The 17,783-nt window shown below is 56.5% G+C and overlaps 1 protein-coding gene across 1 annotated transcript; it reads left to right on the top strand.

Moving 5' to 3' along the window:
• Nucleotides 1-7,314: 7,314 nt before the first annotated feature.
• Cdc37 (cell division cycle 37, HSP90 cochaperone) lies at nucleotides 7,315-17,396 on the top strand. Its single transcript, XM_070002292.1, has 8 exons — nucleotides 7,315-7,559; nucleotides 14,000-14,275; nucleotides 14,704-14,812; nucleotides 14,929-15,044; nucleotides 15,134-15,256; nucleotides 15,987-16,169; nucleotides 16,265-16,336; nucleotides 16,843-17,396. Exons 1-8 carry the CDS (start codon nucleotides 7,458-7,460, stop codon nucleotides 16,996-16,998), a joined length of 1,137 nt encoding a protein of 378 aa, XP_069858393.1. The 5' UTR covers nucleotides 7,315-7,457; the 3' UTR covers nucleotides 16,999-17,396.
• Nucleotides 17,397-17,783: the final 387 nt, after the last annotated feature.

Genomic DNA, 17,783 nt, shown 5'->3' on the forward strand with positions numbered 1-17,783 from the left:
TGGGATGACAGACATATTAATGTCTCCCCAATGTCCTGAGCTTTTATTTATTCTTTCTGCTGGTACTAGGCTTGAACTCAGGGCCTGGGCACTGTCCCTGAGCTCTTTTGCTCAAGGCAAACACTCTATCCCGTTGAGCCACACCTCCACTCTTGGCTTTTTGGTGGTTCATTGAAGAAAAAGGCCAGGGTTGGCTTGGATCCTAGATCCTCAGATCCTGAGTAGCTAGAATTACAGGTGTGAGCCACCTGCGCCCAGTTTGTTACTTTTTTCGTGTCTTATTGCAGTAGCCAGAACTTCAGTTTCATGTGGGTGGAAGTGAGTTTGTAAATAGCACTTTGTGGTAGGGGAAAGTGCCACCAATTCACACATCTGGGCACAATCCCAGAGAATGTGGGAGTGGGATCTGGCTGCTTCCTAAATGTGGGGTGCCTGTGGCTCACGCCTGTAATCCTAGCTACTCAGTAAGGCTGAGATCTGAAGATCGTGGTTTGAAGCCAATGGTGGGCTGGAATATCTGTGAGATTCTCCCCATCTCCAGACAACCAGCAAAAAAGCCAGAAAAGCCTGGCAACGGTGGCTTGGGCCTGTAATCCTAGCTACTCAGGAGGCTGAGATCTGAGGATCACGGCTCAAAGCCAGCCCATTGAAGGAAAGTCCCTGAGACTTTTATCTCCAATGAGCCACCAGAAAACCGGAAGTGGCGCTGTGGCTCAAGTGGTAGAGCGCTAGCCTTGAGCTGAAGAGCTGAGGGACAGCGCCCAGGCCTGGAGTTCAAGCCTCATGACCAACCAAAAAACAACAACCAGAAAGTGGAGCTGTGGCTCAAGAGGTAGAGCAGTAACCTTGAGCACACACAGAATAAATCAGTAAATTAATAAATAAAGCTCAGGGACAGTGCCTAGGCCTTGAGTTCAAATCCCAGAATTGGGGCAAATAGTCGTAAGTGCCGGGAAACTCCACAGTGAGTGTTCTGGGATTTGCAGAGCGAAGAAGTGGATCTACCACATTAGGGGGCCACAGGACTCCCACATAAGGGAGAAACAGGACTTCAGGAGTTGGGGGTGGGGAGAGACGGGACAGGGGACTCTTAAGTCTGCCTTTCTTCTCTGGACAGCAGGCTGGCTTGGAGGGAGAGAGGTCCAGATGGCAGCTGGCACCAGACTCAGGCTGAGCGAGGCCATTTCCCCCTCCCTGTTCATCCACGTGGTCAGCTGCCAGCCCAGCCGGTGCCCCTCCCCCACCCCGTTCACATCCAGCCTGCATGGCCAGAGCAGTCCCAGGCCTGGGAGCCTGTCTTAAGGATGCAGGAATAAGTCATCCAGGCATGTACATGGAATGTGGATGCACCAGGCTGTGCAGTCTCACGCATGCAACTTTCTCTTATTTTTTTTGGTGGTCCTGAGGTTTGAACTCAGGACCTGGGTGCTGTCCCTGAGCTCTTTTGCTCAAGGAAAGCGCTCTACCACTCTGAACCACAACCCCACTTCCGGTTTTCTGGTGGTTCATTGGACATAAGAGTCTCATGGAGTTGGGCACTGGTGGCTCACACCTGTCACCCTAGCTACTCAGGAGGCTGAGATCGTAGGATCGTGATTCAAAGCCAGCCCAGGCAGGAAAGTCCCTAGACTCTTATCTCCAATAAACCACTCAGAAACAAGACGTGGCACTGTGGCTCAAGTGGTAGAGCACTAGCCTTGAGCTGAAGAGCAGAGGGACAGTGCCCAGGCCCAGAGTTCAAGCCCCATGACCGACCAACAAAAGAAAAAGTCTCATGGACTTTCCCACTTGGCTTCAGACTGTGATCCTTAGATCTCAGCATCTTGACTAGGTAGGAGTACCTAGGGCACCCTGGGCCCTAGATCCTCTTCTGCATACTTCCCACATGATACAGAGGTGAACCACCATACTCAGCTTATTGATTGAAATGGGGTCTTGCTAACCCCAAGGAAAGCCTTTTCTGTCTTCTGAGTACCTGGGATTACAGATAATAAACCATTGTGCCTGGTCTTGGACAGGCAGAACTCAATGGTAGACCATTTGCCTAGCAACATCGAGGTCCTGAGTTCAAATTTTAGTACCACAATTTTTTTTTGGTTGATGTTGGGGCTTGAACTCTGGGCCTGGGCAATGTCCTTGTGCTCTTTAGCTGAAGGCGAGCACTCTATCACTTGAGCCACAGCGCCATTTCCAGTTTTCTAGTGGATTTTCCTGCCCGGGCTGGCTTTGAACCATGATCCTCAGATCTCAGCCTCCTGAGTAGCTGGGATGACAGGTGTGAGCCACCAGCGCCCGGCTCACAATTTTTTTTTTTTTTTTTGTCAGTCATGGGGCCTGAACTCTGGGCCTGGGTGCTGTCCCTCAGCTCTTCAGCTCAAGGCTAGCGCCCTACCGCTTGAGCCAAAGCGCCACTTCCAGCTTTTTCTGCTTATGTGGTGCTGAGGAATCGAACCCAGGGCCTCATGCATGCAAGGCAGGCACTCTACCACTGAGCCACCTTCCCAGCCCCGACAATTTTTTTTTTAAAGCAGGTTTTGAGATGGGCTTGATGGCGTATATCTGTAATCTCAACATTTGAGGTTGAGGTAGGAGGTTCTGACTTCAAATCTCTGTTCAGCCACTGAATAGCCATAGAACTCTTGGGGGTGGGGTCTCATTCTCCTCCCCCCCCTCAACCCCTCCCTTTTTTCTAGGTATTTGAAAATGTGAATCTTTGTAAAAAGATTCTTTTTTGCCAGTCCTGGGGCTTGAACTCAGGGCCTGGGCACTGTCTCTGAGCTTCTTTTTGCTCAAGACTAGCACTCTACCACCTGATCCAGAGCGCCACTTCTGGCTTTTTTGGTGATTAACGGGAGAGGAAAGTCTCACAGACTTTCTTTCCTGTTCTGGCATTAAACTGAGATCGTCAGATCTCAGCCTCTTGAGTGCCTAGGATTACAGGTGTGAGCCACCAGCATCTGGCTGGTTTTCACTTCTCAATCCTCCTTCGTTCTGGGATTACAGGAGTGAACTACCATGCTGGACTTGAAGAGAACTTTAAGCATCTCTTTTTGTACATCTAAGTAGTACACTTTTTTTTTTCCCCAGTCCTGGAGCTTGAACTCAGAGCTTGGACACTGTCCCTGAGCTTCTTTTGCTCAAGGCTAGCACTCCACCACTTGAGCCACAGTGCCACTTCCAGCTTTTTCTGTGTATGTGGTACTGAGGAATTGCACATGCTAGGCAAGCACTCTAGCACTAGGCCACATTCCCAGCCCACTTTTTTTTTTTTTTTACTTCTTTTTTCCTGTGATGGCCTCAGTCTTATTTTATTATTATTGTTATTATTGCCTTGGTCCCCTTGTTTTGTTTTGGGGTGGCAGGAATCAAATCCAAGGCCTTGTAACTTGGTAGGCATATTCTCCCCTTCATTATAACTGCTTGTTAGATATTGATTGGTTTGCTTATAGCCTGTGCTGGTGGTTCCCACCTGTAATCCTAGCTATTCCGGAAGCTGAGGGCTGAAGATCCTGGCTCAAAGCCAGCCTGGGGAAGAAAATCTGTGAGAGTCTCATCTCCAATTAACTGGCTAAAAGCTGCAAGTGGAGGTATGGCTCAAGCTGTAGAGTAAAAAAAGCCTAGCACTAGCAACAGCACATACACAGGGAAAAACAAAAACAAAAAAACTTTTTTTTGCTTATTCTTACTTTATTTCCTCCACTAAACTTTGGATGTTGCGGGGAGTTGATGTTCTTTGCTGCTATTACTCCGCTCTTAGCACTGGGTCAATACTACTTTTTTTTTTTTTTTTGTCGGTCGTGGGGCTTGAACTCTGGGCCTGGGCGCTGTCCCTCAGCTCTTCAGCTCAAGGCTAGCGCTCTACCACTTGAGCCACAGCGCCACTTCCGGTTTTCTGGTGGTTTATTGGAGATAGGAGTCTCACGGTCTCTCCTGTCCGGGCTGGCTTTGAACCTCGATCCTCAGATCTCAGCCTCCTGAGTAGCTAGGATTACAGGCGTGAGCCACCAGCTCCCGGCTGGGTCAATACTTCTTGAATGAATGAATGAATGTAGGTGCTAAGTCCCTATCTATCAGGACTACCGGTCTGGTGTCAGCCCATTCCTTCACCTTCCCTCACATTTAGTGTTCTTGTTTTTGGTACTGGGGTTTGCACTCAGCGCTTTGAGCTGGGCATGCAGTCTACCACTTGAGCCACGCCCCGACCTGCCAAACCACGCCTATCCAGCACTAGCCACGCCCCCACTCAATGTAAGCCACGCCCCGATGCGCTAGCCACGCCCCCAGGCTCAACCTCATTTTTTAGAAGCTGACTACGTTGGACCACGCACCGCTAGACTGGCTTCTGGTCCCTTCGTTTTCTGGATCTATTCCGAATGTAATCTCGCTTTTGTGTTTCCTTTTCAAGGGACTACTTGGAACTCCTGCTTGATGGTGTTCTATGAGCCATGCCCTCAGCTAATGCTCAATTTAGTTTATTCAACACGGATTGAAAATAGAAAGAAAAGAAAAGCAGGGAGCTGATAGTTGACATCTGTAATCCCAACTAGTCAGGAGGCTAAGATGTTCTGTGAGATTCCCATATCCAATGAACCAGCAAAAGTCAGAAGTGGAGTTGTGGCTCAAGTAGTAGCATGCTAGCCTTGAGTTAACAAAAGAAAAAAAGCTTAGCCGGGTACCAGTCCTAGCTACTCAGGAGGCTGACATCTGAGGATTACAGTTCGAAGCCAGCCTGGGCGGGAAAATCCATGAGACTCCGATCTCCAATTAATCACAGAAAAAAGCCAGAAGTGGATCTGTGGTTCAAGTGGTAAGAGCTATAGCCTTTAGCAAAAGGAGCCCAGGGACAGCGCCCAGGCCATGAGTTCAAGCCCTAGGACGGGCCAAAAAATAAAGCCAAGGGAATGTTCCCAGATCCAGACCCAATGAATAAATAAATAAAATAAAACAATTGAATCCGCTCTGCAGTATTCGCTCTCCCCTCCCCTTTACGCCGCCAAGTCTGCCTGGCGACAGAACTTTTCCTTTCCTCTGTCTGACATCATCAGGGTTCTTGTTTATCCACCGGTCTTGGCGACCAGCAGGGATGCTGCGGGTTGGGTATCCCTGCCGGTCAGGTTGGTTGCTGCAGCCTGAGGATCTAGCCACAGTGCGTGGAATACAAAGCCAGGTACCTGGGAAACACGCAGGAAAACGGAGCAAGGAGAGAAAGGAGCCATGGGTCATCCTTGCCCACTTCATTCAGCCTGGGGAGGGGGGGGCGGGAAACTGAGGCTCCCGGAAGGCCCAGCGGCTGGGGCCCATCGGGGCGCCGCTGCGAGTGTGTGTGTGTGTACCAGAAGCCAGAGTCGTCGTCCCCAGCCCTCCCTACCCCCGCCCCACAGACACAAGACGGATGGACACGCTGATGGGGTTGGGAGACAGGCACATTGTACAGCGACTGGGGCGGGGGGAGCTCTTAGTCCCCAGGGCTAAATGGCGGGGGGTTGGATTCCTAGTTCTGGGACCTGGGACCCCCATTTCACCACCGAAGGCCAGGCAACACCAGTCTCTAAAAGCCTGGGAGCGATCCCCCGTCCCCAGCCGGGAACCCTAGCTATCCAGGGTCCTTTCCACACCCCCACACCCCCAAATCCCAGCGGTGTAAGGAGCGGGGCGGGGGGGGGGAGGAAGAAGCCCTCAAAATGCTTAGCGATGGAGGGAGCCGACTTTTCTGGGGGAGCCAGGAAGACCTCCCCCCCTCCATCGACTTGACTGCCCCCCCTTCCCCATCGTAATTCGCAACCCAAAGCTTACCTGGCTGGGGTGGCAGGGAGGGGGGTCCCCGCCCTCTCTCCGGCCTGGGGGGCCGGGGGGTGTGTGTCCAGAAGTGGATAAAGATGATCCAGACCCTTTGTTCACCGGCGTGTGTGTGTGTGCGTGTGTGTGCAATCGTGAGAGTCGCGGGGTGCAGGTCCGTGCGCGCGCGGCGTGCCCAGGCCCCGTCGGCCGCTGGTGTGCGGGACTGCCGCGGGGGGGGGGGGGGAGGAGGGGACGGAGGGGGAGGAGGCGGGGATCCCCGCCCACTCCCGGGTTTGAATGGGCTGCTGGGGGGGGGCAGAGGGAGGGGACAGCCAGGAGGGCGCTTGGGTGGCGGTGTGGGGGGAATCCCGCCCCTCCCCTCCATTTGCAGGCCTTTCCGCTAGGCCAGCCCCCTCCCCAACATCCGCTCCTGGGAACCCCAGGAAGAGGCGTCCCTCCCTCAGATGGCTGAAGAAGCCCCACCCCCGGTTCCAGCACCCCCCCTTCTCTGCCCCTGCGGAGCACCCGTTAATCTGCTATAATCCAAGCCCGTAGCTGCCACGGGTCGCGTTCTCCCAGTATTTGAGGAGGCGGCCGAGGTTCCCCCCAAAAAACTTGGAGTAGTAACAGAGTTCTTCAAGCCTCTGCGGTGGGTTTTTGGGGGGTGAGCGTCCCCAGACGAATCGGGAGAGGCTAGAAGCCCCGTTATCCGGCTTGCGACGTGACGGGGAGGGAAGGCCGCCCCCGACCCTGCCGGGCACCCCTTCCCACCTCCACTCACCACGAGCGGATCCAGCAGCATCGGTCGCCGGCGAGGCATGAGCGACACCCCGCGGCCAGGCGGGGAGCCCGGCGCTGGCCTGACACTTGTTAAGGGGGGGTGGCGGGGGTTTTCTGGGTGATTCCAAGGCAGGTGAGTGAGCACAGATGCTCGCCCACGAGTCGGCGGGAGCCGGGGGCCGAGGCTGGGCGGCGGGGGCGCGGGGGGATCACTCGTTTCCCCAGGCCGAGCGGCCATCGTCTTCCTAGCGCCCGGGCGATGTGTCCTGTGCTAGGTGGACCCCCCCCAGGGCCGGCCCGGGCCAGTCCCGTCAGAGCGCGGACCCCTCCGCCACCGAGGGCTCGGGGCCGCCGAGCCCAGGGAAGGGGGCGTGTCCTCCAGCCGAGGCCACGCCCCCTGCGGTAGGCCGGGGCTGACGTCGCGGAGACGTCAGCTAAGGGGGACAATCCTCTCCGTCTCGTCCACTGACACCCCACCCGGTGGCCGCGGCCAGGGTCCCTCCCACCCTCCCCGGGTAGCGGCGGAAGATGAAGAGCGCTCGAGGTTGGGGCGACGGTCCGTACGCCCCCCTGAGGCGCTTCACGGAGCCTCCCCGGCGCAAGGAGGCGGAGTTATGGCGGGAATTCCTGCGGCTCCGGACCACGTGCGTCACGCCCTTTAAGGCGGGCCGGGTCGCTAGGGCCGCCGGCACCGTTACCAAGGACGTGACGTGGGAGGGATGGGCCGGGCGTACGGAGTCCGCCCGGAAGCGGAAGGGCGGGGCTTCGCGGCCTGAGGCTCCAGCAGTACTGCTGCTGCCGCCGCCGCTGCCGCCGCCACCGCCGCCGCCAGCTCTGCTACCACCCCCACCACCACCGCCGACACCGGAACCCGAGCGGGCCTGGGCCGCTGAGGGAAGATGGTGGACTACAGCGTGTGGGACCACATCGAAGTGTCTGACGATGAGGACGAGACGCACCCCAACATCGACACGGCCAGCCTCTTCCGCTGGCGGCATCAGGTAGAGCGTGCGCGCCGCCCGTCCCCTTCCCCCGCCCCCCGCGCCCCGCTCCCCAGTGCTGACCCCCCTCACCCTGCCCGGGGGACCCCGCTGCTGACGTTGAGGAGTTCCGTGCCACAGTCTGGATTTGCATGCCCCGAGATTCACCTCAGGGGACCCCCCCCTTCCCCCCCCTCCGCCCCGGACCCTGAGACTCTTCTTCGTTCGCCATTTCGGGGGTCCCCTCTCTGCTTGCTGCGTGGGACTTGGGCGCTTTTTATTCTGGCCTAGACTCTCAAGCCGAGCCTTGAAGCGGGGGGCGGGGGGACACCCTGCCTCCCCGGGAACTTGCACGGAACACCCAGGATGTGTTCTTCAGCAGTCTGAACTTGAGAATTCTTGTCGCAGAACGATCCCTGATCTTGCTCATATATCCACTTTTGATTTGGGGGATTCCCCCCCCCCCCCCAGAGTCTCGTGCCTCAGTTACTAGAATGTTTTTCCCGGGGTTTTGATCAAGGATTCTCAGGTAGAGATCTCATTCCTCGTCCGAACGAAACAAGGAACTTTGTTCTAATCTCAAGATTTCTCTGCTCTGGGATACCGACCCTCCCCCCAACACCCAGGACCCCCTTTAGACCTTTTTTAGAACATGAGGTAGGGAAAGCCTGTTCTCCAAAGTCAACGACCAGTTCCACCCTGAGGTAGTGTGGACTGGCAGCCTCTCTTCTGGCCTCATCTCTTGTGGACCCCATTTCCCATTATTCCAGGAAACCCCGCCTACCTAGCTTCCGCCCCAGCCAGCGCCTTTTCTCCTGCCTAGTTTTGTAGTTCCCCATCGCTGCCCCCCCCCCCCAGACTGGCTTCCTTTTCAGCAGCACCTGATTCAAGCCAGGGACCCCCAAAGTCCACCCTGCTTTCTTCCCATTCCCAACTTGATGTGCTAGTCCCGGGCATTCAGAATGTCTAGCCTTAATTCAGGGATTTTCTTCCAAAATCAGTATCCTTTCCATCTTTTTTCAAAAGAAAGAAAAGGCGATGTACACAGGACAGATTCCCCTTGTCTGGATGGTCCGTATTTATTACCCTTTTCTATTTATTTATTTATTTTTTTGGTCGGTCAGGGGCCTGAACTCTGGCCTGGGCGCTGTCCCTCAGCTCTTCAGCTCAAGGCTAACGCTCTACCATTTGAGCCACAGCACCACTTCCGGCTTTTTCTGCTTATGTGGTGGTGCTGTAGAATAGAACCCAGGGCCTCGTGCATGCAAGGCAAGCACTCTACCACTGAGCCACCTTCCCAGCCCTCTATTACCCTTCTTTATGTCCAGCCTTTCTTTTTTTGGGGGGGGGCCCGGTCGTGGGGCCTGAACTCTGGGTCTGGGTGCTGTCCCTCAGCTCTTCAGCTCAAGGCTAGCGCTCTACCACTTGAGCCACAGCACCACTTCCGGCTTTTTTCTTTTTGCTTATGTGGTGCTGAGGAATTGAACCCAGGGCCTCATGCATGCAAGGCAAGCGCTCTACCACTGAGCCACCTTCCCAGCCCCTTTATGTCCAGCCTTTCTAAGGGACTAGTGGGATAGCTCGAAGACCCAGTGCTGTAGCTTCCTGTTCCTCCTAATCAAGTGCTTGTGCCCATGATCATCAAACGGAAGATGTATACACCTCCAAAGTTTCCAGTTAGGAATTTCTTTTCTTTTTTGATCAGTCCCGGGGCTTTAACTCAGGGCCTGGGCACTGTCCCTGAGTTCTTTTTGCTCAAGGCTAGTGCTCTACCATACCTCCACTTCTGGTTTTCTGGTAGTTGGTTGGAGATAAGAGTCTCACAGACCTTCCTGCCCAGGCTGGCTTTGAACCACAATCCTCAGGTCTCAGCCTCCTGAGTAGCTAGGATTATAGGCTTGAGCCACCAGTGCCCTGCTAGGAATTTCTTGGAAAGCTGTTCATCCCCCTCCCCCTCCTTTTCTGAGTATGCCTTGGTCTTCCCCTCCCCTCCCCAGGAAGCTAAAATCTCCTGGGCAAACCACTGGAGTGTGGGAAGAAAGTTCAAGTACTTCTGTGTCATGCCGAGTGTAACATTTCTTCGTGGAATACTTAAGATCTCAGCAGCCTATTCTTAGGAATGTCTATTTGTGTCACATAAAGAGGTTAATCTTACTACACCGTGATAATAATTTAGTCTTGCTGGGGGGGGGGGGGTGGCCTCCTCTTGCCTGCTGGGAGCTACAGCTTCCGGTCCTGGTGCTGTGGCCCCCATAGGGATGCGGGTGGCCTCAGCACCACCAGCCTTTCCTTTGAGGTCTGGGTTCTAAATCCAGCCCTGCCCCTTCTTGTCTCAGGATGGAAAGTGAGTCACAACCTCTCAGAGCCAGTGTGAGAGTCAGGGTCTCCAGGAAGCCCAAGCTGGCCTTGAACTCAAGATTCTCTTGTCTCAGCCTCCAGAGAATTAGGTACGCACCACCATGCCTGGCTTCTCTAAAATATTTTTTTTTCCCTTTTTCTTTTAATTTTATTTTCCTGTCGGTCATTGGGCTTGGGATTGTCCCTGAGCTTTTGTGCTCAAGGCTAGTGCTCTACCACTTTGAGCCATAGCTCCACTCTCAGGGCTGGTTCATTGGAGGTAAGTCTCACTGACTTACCTGGCCAGGCTGGCTTGGAACTGCAATCCTCAGATTTCAGTCTCTTGAGTAGTTAGCATTACCGCCACCAGTGCCGGGCTTGAGATCCTCTTTTTTTTTTTTTGCCAGTCCTGGTGCTTGAACTCAGGGCCTGGACACTGTCTGAACTTCTTTTGCTCAAGGCTAGCATTCTACTACTTGAACCACAGCACTACTTCTGGCTTTTTCTGGGTATGTGATACTGAGGAATTGAACCCAGGGCTTCACGCCTGCTAGGCAAGCACTCTACCACTAAGTTACATTCCCATCGTGGGGCTTGAACTCTGGGCCTAGACACTATCCCTCAGCTCAAGGTTAGTGCTCTACCACTTGAACCACAGCTCAACTTCTGGTTTTCTGAGTGGTTTATTGGAGATAAGAGTCTCATGGACTTTCCTGCCCGTGCTGGTTTTGAACCAGGATCTTCAGATCTCAGCCTTCTGAGTAGCTAGGATGACAGACGTGAGCCACCGGCGCCCGGCTCATCAGTGGTTTCTTATGTCTCTTTCCACGAGCTGTGTATCACTGAGATTCCATGAGCTTCAGTTTCTTCATCTGGAAGGCAGGATCATGACATGTCTAGAACCCTTTTCCTTCTACAGCTTCTGCCCTGCCCTGTGTGCCACAGCCCACACCCATCCCCCCCTGTGGAAGGTAAAACCTGGACCAGGAAGACTGCTGCCACCACCAGCTCCATGTGGCCTGGTTTGTTGTTTGCTGGCTTTGGAGTCCCTGGCAGTCATTCAGAGGACACTGGGGAGAATGGTGGCCGACCAGGAAGAGCCCAGCAGGGTGATAGCTTACCTCAGCGTTCTAGAACCAGCCCAAAGCCTGACCAAGGCCCCCATGGAGAGCATCAGGAAGGTTCCAGAGTGACATAGGCCCATGGTGGGGGCTTTGCCCAACTTCCAGAGGGGAGGGGGGTAATTGCTCTTCCCTTGGGCTCAGCACCGTATGTTTAGCAGCAGTGACAAGGACCTCAGGGATCACCAGGGGACACTGAGTGACACAGAACAATGTGCACTGTTGGGTCTCTTCCAGCACCTCCAGGAGCCCATTTCACAGAGAGGCAAAGCAAGGCCCGAAGAGCTGGGACACACCCTGGTCAGAGCTGGGACACACCCTGGTCAGAGCAGAAACAGCTGAGCACTGGTGGGAGCCGAGCTGTCCTCAGACTGGTCCCCAGAGAGAGAGAGAGTGTCCCCTTGAGCAGATGGTAATGCCAGTGCCCAGCTCTAGTGGGGCAGCCCTGCCTGGAAGGTTTCATTGCAATATTTCCTTTGCTTCTACTGTAGATAGTCCGTGCCTTACGATAATTGGTAGTTCCTTGGAGATTCCCCCCCCCCCCCCCACCTTCATTGTGAGGCTTGAACTCAGGGTGTGGGCGCTGTCTCTGAGCTCTTTTTCTCAAGGCTAGCACTCTATCACTTGAGCCATAGCACCACTTCCGGTTTTGGAATGGTTAATTGGAGATTAGAGTCTCACAGGGATTTCTCTGTCCCAACTGGCTTCGAACCATGATCTTCAGATCTCAGCCTCCTGAGTAGCTAGGATGACAGGCATGAGCCACTGACTCAGAGATTTTTTTTGTTGTTGGTCATTCATGGGTCTTGAACTTGGAGCCTGGTTACTATCCCTGAACTCTTTTTGCTCAAGGCTTGTGCTCTACTACTTTGAGTCACTGCCACTTCAGTTTTCTGGTGGTTAATTGGGCTGACTTCGAACCTCTATCCTCAGATCTCAGCTTCCTGAGTAGCTAGGATTATCATCTTGAGCCACTAGCACGTGGCTGCTAGGAGATTTTTTTTTTTTTTAATTGGAATTGAACTCATAGCTTCGACCTCTTGAGCCATGCGTCCAAGCCCTAATTGCTTTCATTCATTTTCAGATAGGGTCTGGGTTTTGCCTGGGCTGAATTTGGACTGTGACCTTCCTACCTTTGCCTCCCAATTAGCTGGGACCTCTGCTGTGTGCTACCATGCCCAGCTTATGTTTGAGATAAGGTTAGCTGCTATCTCCATGTCTCTTCCTCCTGAGTAGTAGCTGGGACAGTGGATGTGAGTCACCACCCCTGGCTGATTTCAGATTTTCTTGCTTTTACAACAGCAGTCCTTGTATATCTATCTATCTATCTCTATCTATCTATCTATCTATCTACTTTATTTTTGGGGGGAGGCGTCAGTTGTGGGCTTGAACTCTGGGCCTGGGCGCTGTCCCTCAGCTCTTCAGCTCAAGGCTAGCGCTCTACCACTTGAGCCACAGCGCCACTTCCGGCTTTGTTCTTTTTGCTTATGTGGTGCTGAGGAATCGAACCCAGGGCCTCAGGCATGCAAGGCAAGCGCTCTACCACTGAGCCACCTTCCCTTCCCCTATACTCTGTGTTTTACAGCAGTCATGAAATCACGGGTAGGGTGGTGCTCTCTGAGCGGCCCTGCAGCTACTTGGCAGGCCGATGCCGAGGACACTTTGACCCCAGGGTTTCCAGGCAGCCCGGGCGACTTAGGGAGATCCTGTCTGAATGAAATGAATAACACTTTGTTATAAAACAACTTAGTGTTATAAAATAACTTGGCACTAAGTGGTTTTTTAGCCTTACTGTGCGAGCTAAGCTGGCAGGCTCAGGATGTGAGTCTCTCAGCACCGTGTCTCCTTCCTGGTGTGCGGCTGTCACGTGACGCCGTTGTAAGGTAGGGCGCCTGCGCAGCCGCCTGTGCCTGCACCTGAGGTGCTGTGTAGACAGGTGAGGAAAACAAGGTTTCTAGAAGCTCGGAGATGGCTTCATCTGGGCTTTTGGGGTACATGATTGCCTTGGGTAGAGGTACGTGGGTACAGAATGAGGGTGTAAGCAGATAAGGGCAGAAGACTCCAGGGTTAGGGAGCCCTATGTGACAGGGCTGAGAGGAAGAGGGGGGCCAAACCCGGGGACCTCTGCCAGCCATGCAGAGCTCCATGGCAGTGCAGGCCTCCAAGATGGGTGTGTCAGGGAGGGCTACAGTCCCATGTTCGGGTTTCAAGGACCCCTCAAGTGGCTTTCCACGCCCAGATTGGAGCAGAAAGGGGTTTGAAAGCCAGGGTAGGGCTGGGAAGGTGGCTCAGTGGTAGCGCGCTTGCCTTGCATGCCTGAGGCCCTGAGTTCGATCCCTCAGCACCACATAAGCAAAAAGAAAAAAGCCGGAAGTGCTGCTGTGGCTCAAGTGGTAGAGCGCTAGCCTTGAGCTGAAGAGCTGAGGGACAGCGCCCAGGCCCTGAGTTCAGGCCCAAGACCAGACCCCCCCAAACAAAAAGAAAAGAAAGCCGGGGTACCCCTCAGCCATCACTCCGCAGCCCTGGGTGGGGCCACGCAGGGGTGAGGAGAGGAGAGGGCTGGTTGGGACGGAGATGGGGCCGCCGCCGCCGGCTTGGGGTTTGGGCAGCTGGTGGCGGAGGGGCTGGGCAGCAGCTTGCGGGGCGGACAGCAGGCAGGTGGGGGGGCTGAGTGGCCTCTGCAGTGGTCCTTGGCCAGGCTGGAGGTGCACAGAAGTGAAGAAGCAGGTGGAAATGAGATCCCAGGGGCTCGGAGCAGGCAGAGGGAGGAGGGGCAGCCAGGAGGTGGCGTGTGGAGGGGCCTTTGCTGGCCTGGGAGCAGCTAGTGCAAAGGCCCTGGGGCTGCCAAAGGAAGCAGTTAAGGGAACAAGCGACGAAGAGGCCGCTGGCGGCAGTCGGGAGGTGTAGGGAGTGTGCCCGTCTGCAGCGAGGCCTTGGTGGCCGCCAAGGGGCCGAAAAGCGCCCCGAGGGGAGTCCCGAGTGGTGGTCCTGTCGTGCCCGCAGGCCCGGGTGGAGCGCATGGAGCAGTTCCAGAAGGAGAAGGAGGAGCTGGACCGCGGCTGCCGCGAGTGCAAGCGGAAGGTGGCCGAGTGCCAGCGGAAGCTGAAGGAGCTGGAGGTGGCCGAGGGCGGCCAGGCCGAGCTGGAGCGGCTGCAGGCCGAGGCACAGCAGCTGCGCAAGGAGGAGCGGAGCTGGGAGCAGAAGCTGGAGGAGATGCGCAAGAAGGAGAAGAGCATGCCCTGGAACGTGGACACGCTCAGCAAGGACGGCTTCAGCAAGGTGGGCGCGGGCCGCGGGCCGGCCGGAGCCACGCATGCGCGGGAAGCCCCGCCTCCGGGGCGGGGCGGGGCGTGGGAACGGCCTGGGTCCAATCAGAGCCGGCTGGGGGCGGGACTTAGCCGTGCCTCACACCGGCAAGCCCTGGGGTTGGATGTCGTCCGCCCCCCCGCCCCGCCCCCGGCTCTGCTGAGAAAGGAATCGAGCGGGTCCGGGTGGGGAGCCCCGGGCCCTCTGAGCTGGGGTGGCGGTTAATGAAGCACCCCACCGGTCCCCCTCTGATCTGCCCCAAGGCCCGCGCCCACGCTCCCGCCACCTTGATGCACATGGCGTCGCCACCAGCTCCGCCGTGGACGGGATGGGCGCTGCGGCCGCGGCCCCCGCGCCCCGCAGCCGGACCCCAGCCCACTTCCCCTCTCGCCCTGTCACAGAGCATGGTGAATACCAAGCCTGAGAAGGCGGAGGAGGACTCGGAGGAGGTGAGAGAGCAGAAACACAAGACCTTCGTGGAGAAGTACGAGAAGCAGATCAAGCACTTTGGTGAGTGGGTCGGGGAGGAGGAGTGCCCCCCTCCCCACGAATGGAAGGTGAGGCCAGGGAGGGCCGGCCCTTGCCCTCCAAGGCCCTTCTAGACCTTTCCCCGTGGCCTTCCCTAGGCATGCTCCGCCGCTGGGACGACAGCCAGAAATACCTGTCAGACAACGTGCATCTGGTGTGCGAAGAGACAGCCAACTACCTGGTTATCTGGTGCATCGACCTGGAGGTGGAGGAGGTGAGCCGAGCCCCGCACGGGGACCCCCACTGGGAGATGGCCCGGTGGTGAGCCCCCTTGGAGACCTCGTGCCTCTTGTCCTCTGGCAGAAATGTGCGCTCATGGAGCAGGTGGCCCACCAAACCATCGTCATGCAGTTCATCCTGGAGCTAGCCAAGAGCCTGAAGGTGGACCCGCGGGCCTGCTTCCGGCAGTTCTTCACGAAGATTAAGGTAGGGTGCATCTCCTACTCCAGAAATCAGGGTTTGCTTCGGGACTCGGCCTCTGTGCTGGGGGGGGGGGGGGGAGGGGGCTAGGTAGAGAGCTTCAAGCCCGTGGACAGGTGAGCAGTGATGGACTGGCTGCCAGCGTTTGAACCTAGAGCAAAAGGAGGTGCCAGTGGCGTAAGTGGGGGTGTAAGTGCCCATGCCCGTATTTTTTGGCCCGGGCACTTGGAAAAGAAGCTGCCTTACTGAGATTGGGGAAACGGAGGCAGAGAAGCCTGGCACGGAGGAGTGATCAAAGCTGGGTGAAATCCCCAGGGTGGATCAAAGAGGAGGGAGGGGGCTGGGAAAGGTGGCTCAGTGGTAAAGTGCTTGCCTAGCATGCGAGAGGCCCTGGGTTCGATTCCTCAGCACCACATAACCGGTAAAAGCCAGAAGTGGCGCTGTGGCTGAAGCGGTAGAGGGCTAGCCTTGAGTTGAAGAGCTGAGGGACAGCGCCCAGGCCCAGCGTTGAAGCCTCGGAACCAACCAAAAAAAGAAAGAAGAAGAAGGTGTCATGGCACTGGAGTGGGGTTGAAGCTGGGGTTCAGCCGGGCACAGGTCATGAGCCAGGAGAGGGCAGAGGAGAGGGCAGGCCTTGGGGCATTGATTGTATAATTAGAGCCAGACCTGGGGAGCTGAGCCCCAGGGCTCTCTGGGATGGTCCCTGGTCCCTCAGTGAGCACCCCACCCTCCACAGACAGCAGACCACCAGTATATGGAGGGCTTCAATGATGAGCTGTCCGCCTTCAAAGAGCGCGTGCGTGGCCGCGCCAAACTGCGCATCGAGAAGGCCATGAAGGAGTACGAGGCGGAGGAGCGCAAGAAGCGCCTGGGCCCCGGTGGCCTGGACCCTGTGGAAGTCTACGAGTCCCTCCCAGAGGTGCGTGTCCCAGGCCGCCGCCGGCGGGCAGGGCAGTGAGGGGCGCCATGAGTCTCGAGGCTCTGACCCCTGACCTTTGACCCATGCCCTCGCAGGAGCTGCAGAAGTGCTTTGACGTGAAGGACGTACAAATGCTCCAAGACGCCATCAGCAAGATGGACCCCAGCGTGAGTAGCCCAGGCTCCCGGCCTCTGCACAGGGGAGGTGTAGAAGGACAAGGCTGCACCGGCCTGTGTTGGGCGCCTACTGTGTGCCCGGCACGCGGCCTGTGTTGGGCGCCTACTGTGTGCCCGGCACGCGGCCTGTGTGCCGGTCCTGGGGCTTGAACTTGGCCTAGGCGCTGTCCCTTAGCATTTTCAAGTCTGGGGATTCTGCCACTTGAGCCACAGCTCCACTTACTAGTATTTTGCCGTTCACTGGAGGTGAGAGTCTCACAGACTCCTGCTTGGGCTGGCTTTGAACCTTGACCCTCAGATCTCAGCCTCCTGAGTAGCCAGGATTACAGGCGTGAGTCACCGGCGCCCGGCCAGGGATACTAATGCCTGCCTGATGCATTCTGGGTTCAGTACCTAGCCCCAAAGACAAATTCCTTCCTTCAAGGCCCCGTAGGGTGCAGGTTCAGGGCCACAAGGTGTGGCCGGCCAGCCTCACCCCCTGCTCCTTCCCCCCGCAGGAAGCAAAGTACCACATGCAGCGCTGCATCGACTCTGGCCTCTGGGTCCCCAACTCCAAGTCCAGTGAGGCCAAGGAGGGGGAGGAGGCGGGCCCCGGGGACCCAGTGCTGGAAACCGTCCCCCAGCCGGGCGATGAGAAAGATGTCAGCGCCTGAACCCCCCACCCCCACCCCCTCCAGCCACTGCCACCAGCGGCCACCTGCCCGTGGACCTCTTGCACCCCTTTTCAGAAAAATGAAAATAGACACGTCTCCCCAGCTCCCAGCTTCCTCCACTTGCTGCTCTCCCAGCCCCCTCTCCCAGGGCGCCCCTTCTTCCTCTCCTCCCCCCCCACCCCCCGAGTGTCTGCTTTGAGTACAGGGGCCTCACTGCAGCCCCCATCAGCATTATGCCAAAGGCCTGGGGGTCCAGGGAGGGGGCAGAGGTGGCCGGGCCCATCCTCTGGGTGGGGCGTGCGTGCCAGCCAAGGGGCCATCACTGTGGGTCTTCATTTCCCGGTCCCTCTGCTGTCCGTTCTTCTATGAAATGGTCTAATAAAGGATGTCAGATGCTCGTGGGGGCCCAGCCCTTCCTTTGCCAGGGGGACAGGGCGGGGGGCAGGCGTGGAACCCAGTGGGCTTGCTGCTGCTTCCTCGTTTCCTGGCCCTGACACATGCTGTTCCGCCACCTGGAACAGTTTTCTTCCGATGCCACTGCATCAAAGGAGGTCCCTGGCTCCCTGTCCCCGCCCCATGCCCCCCCTCCCCGAAAAAGGGGGATCTGGGATCTCCCCTCTATTCCATACTCTTCCTTGCCAAGGCCTAGGTCCCCATTGCACCCTAAAACCTGTTGCCACCTCTTGCAGGACACCCAGGCAGCCGCCAGGGGGCGTCTGTAAGCCCCGCATCAGGGCAGCTCCCTCCGGAGTCCCGCTTGGGCTACTCACCAGGCTAGAGCCGCA

The sequence above is a fragment of the Dipodomys merriami genome, unplaced genomic scaffold (assembly GCF_024711535.1).
Source record: "Dipodomys merriami isolate MVZ:Mamm:240054 unplaced genomic scaffold, mDipMer1.0.p SCAF_6, whole genome shotgun sequence".
In the NCBI taxonomy this organism is placed as follows: domain Eukaryota; kingdom Metazoa; phylum Chordata; class Mammalia; order Rodentia; family Heteromyidae; genus Dipodomys; species Dipodomys merriami.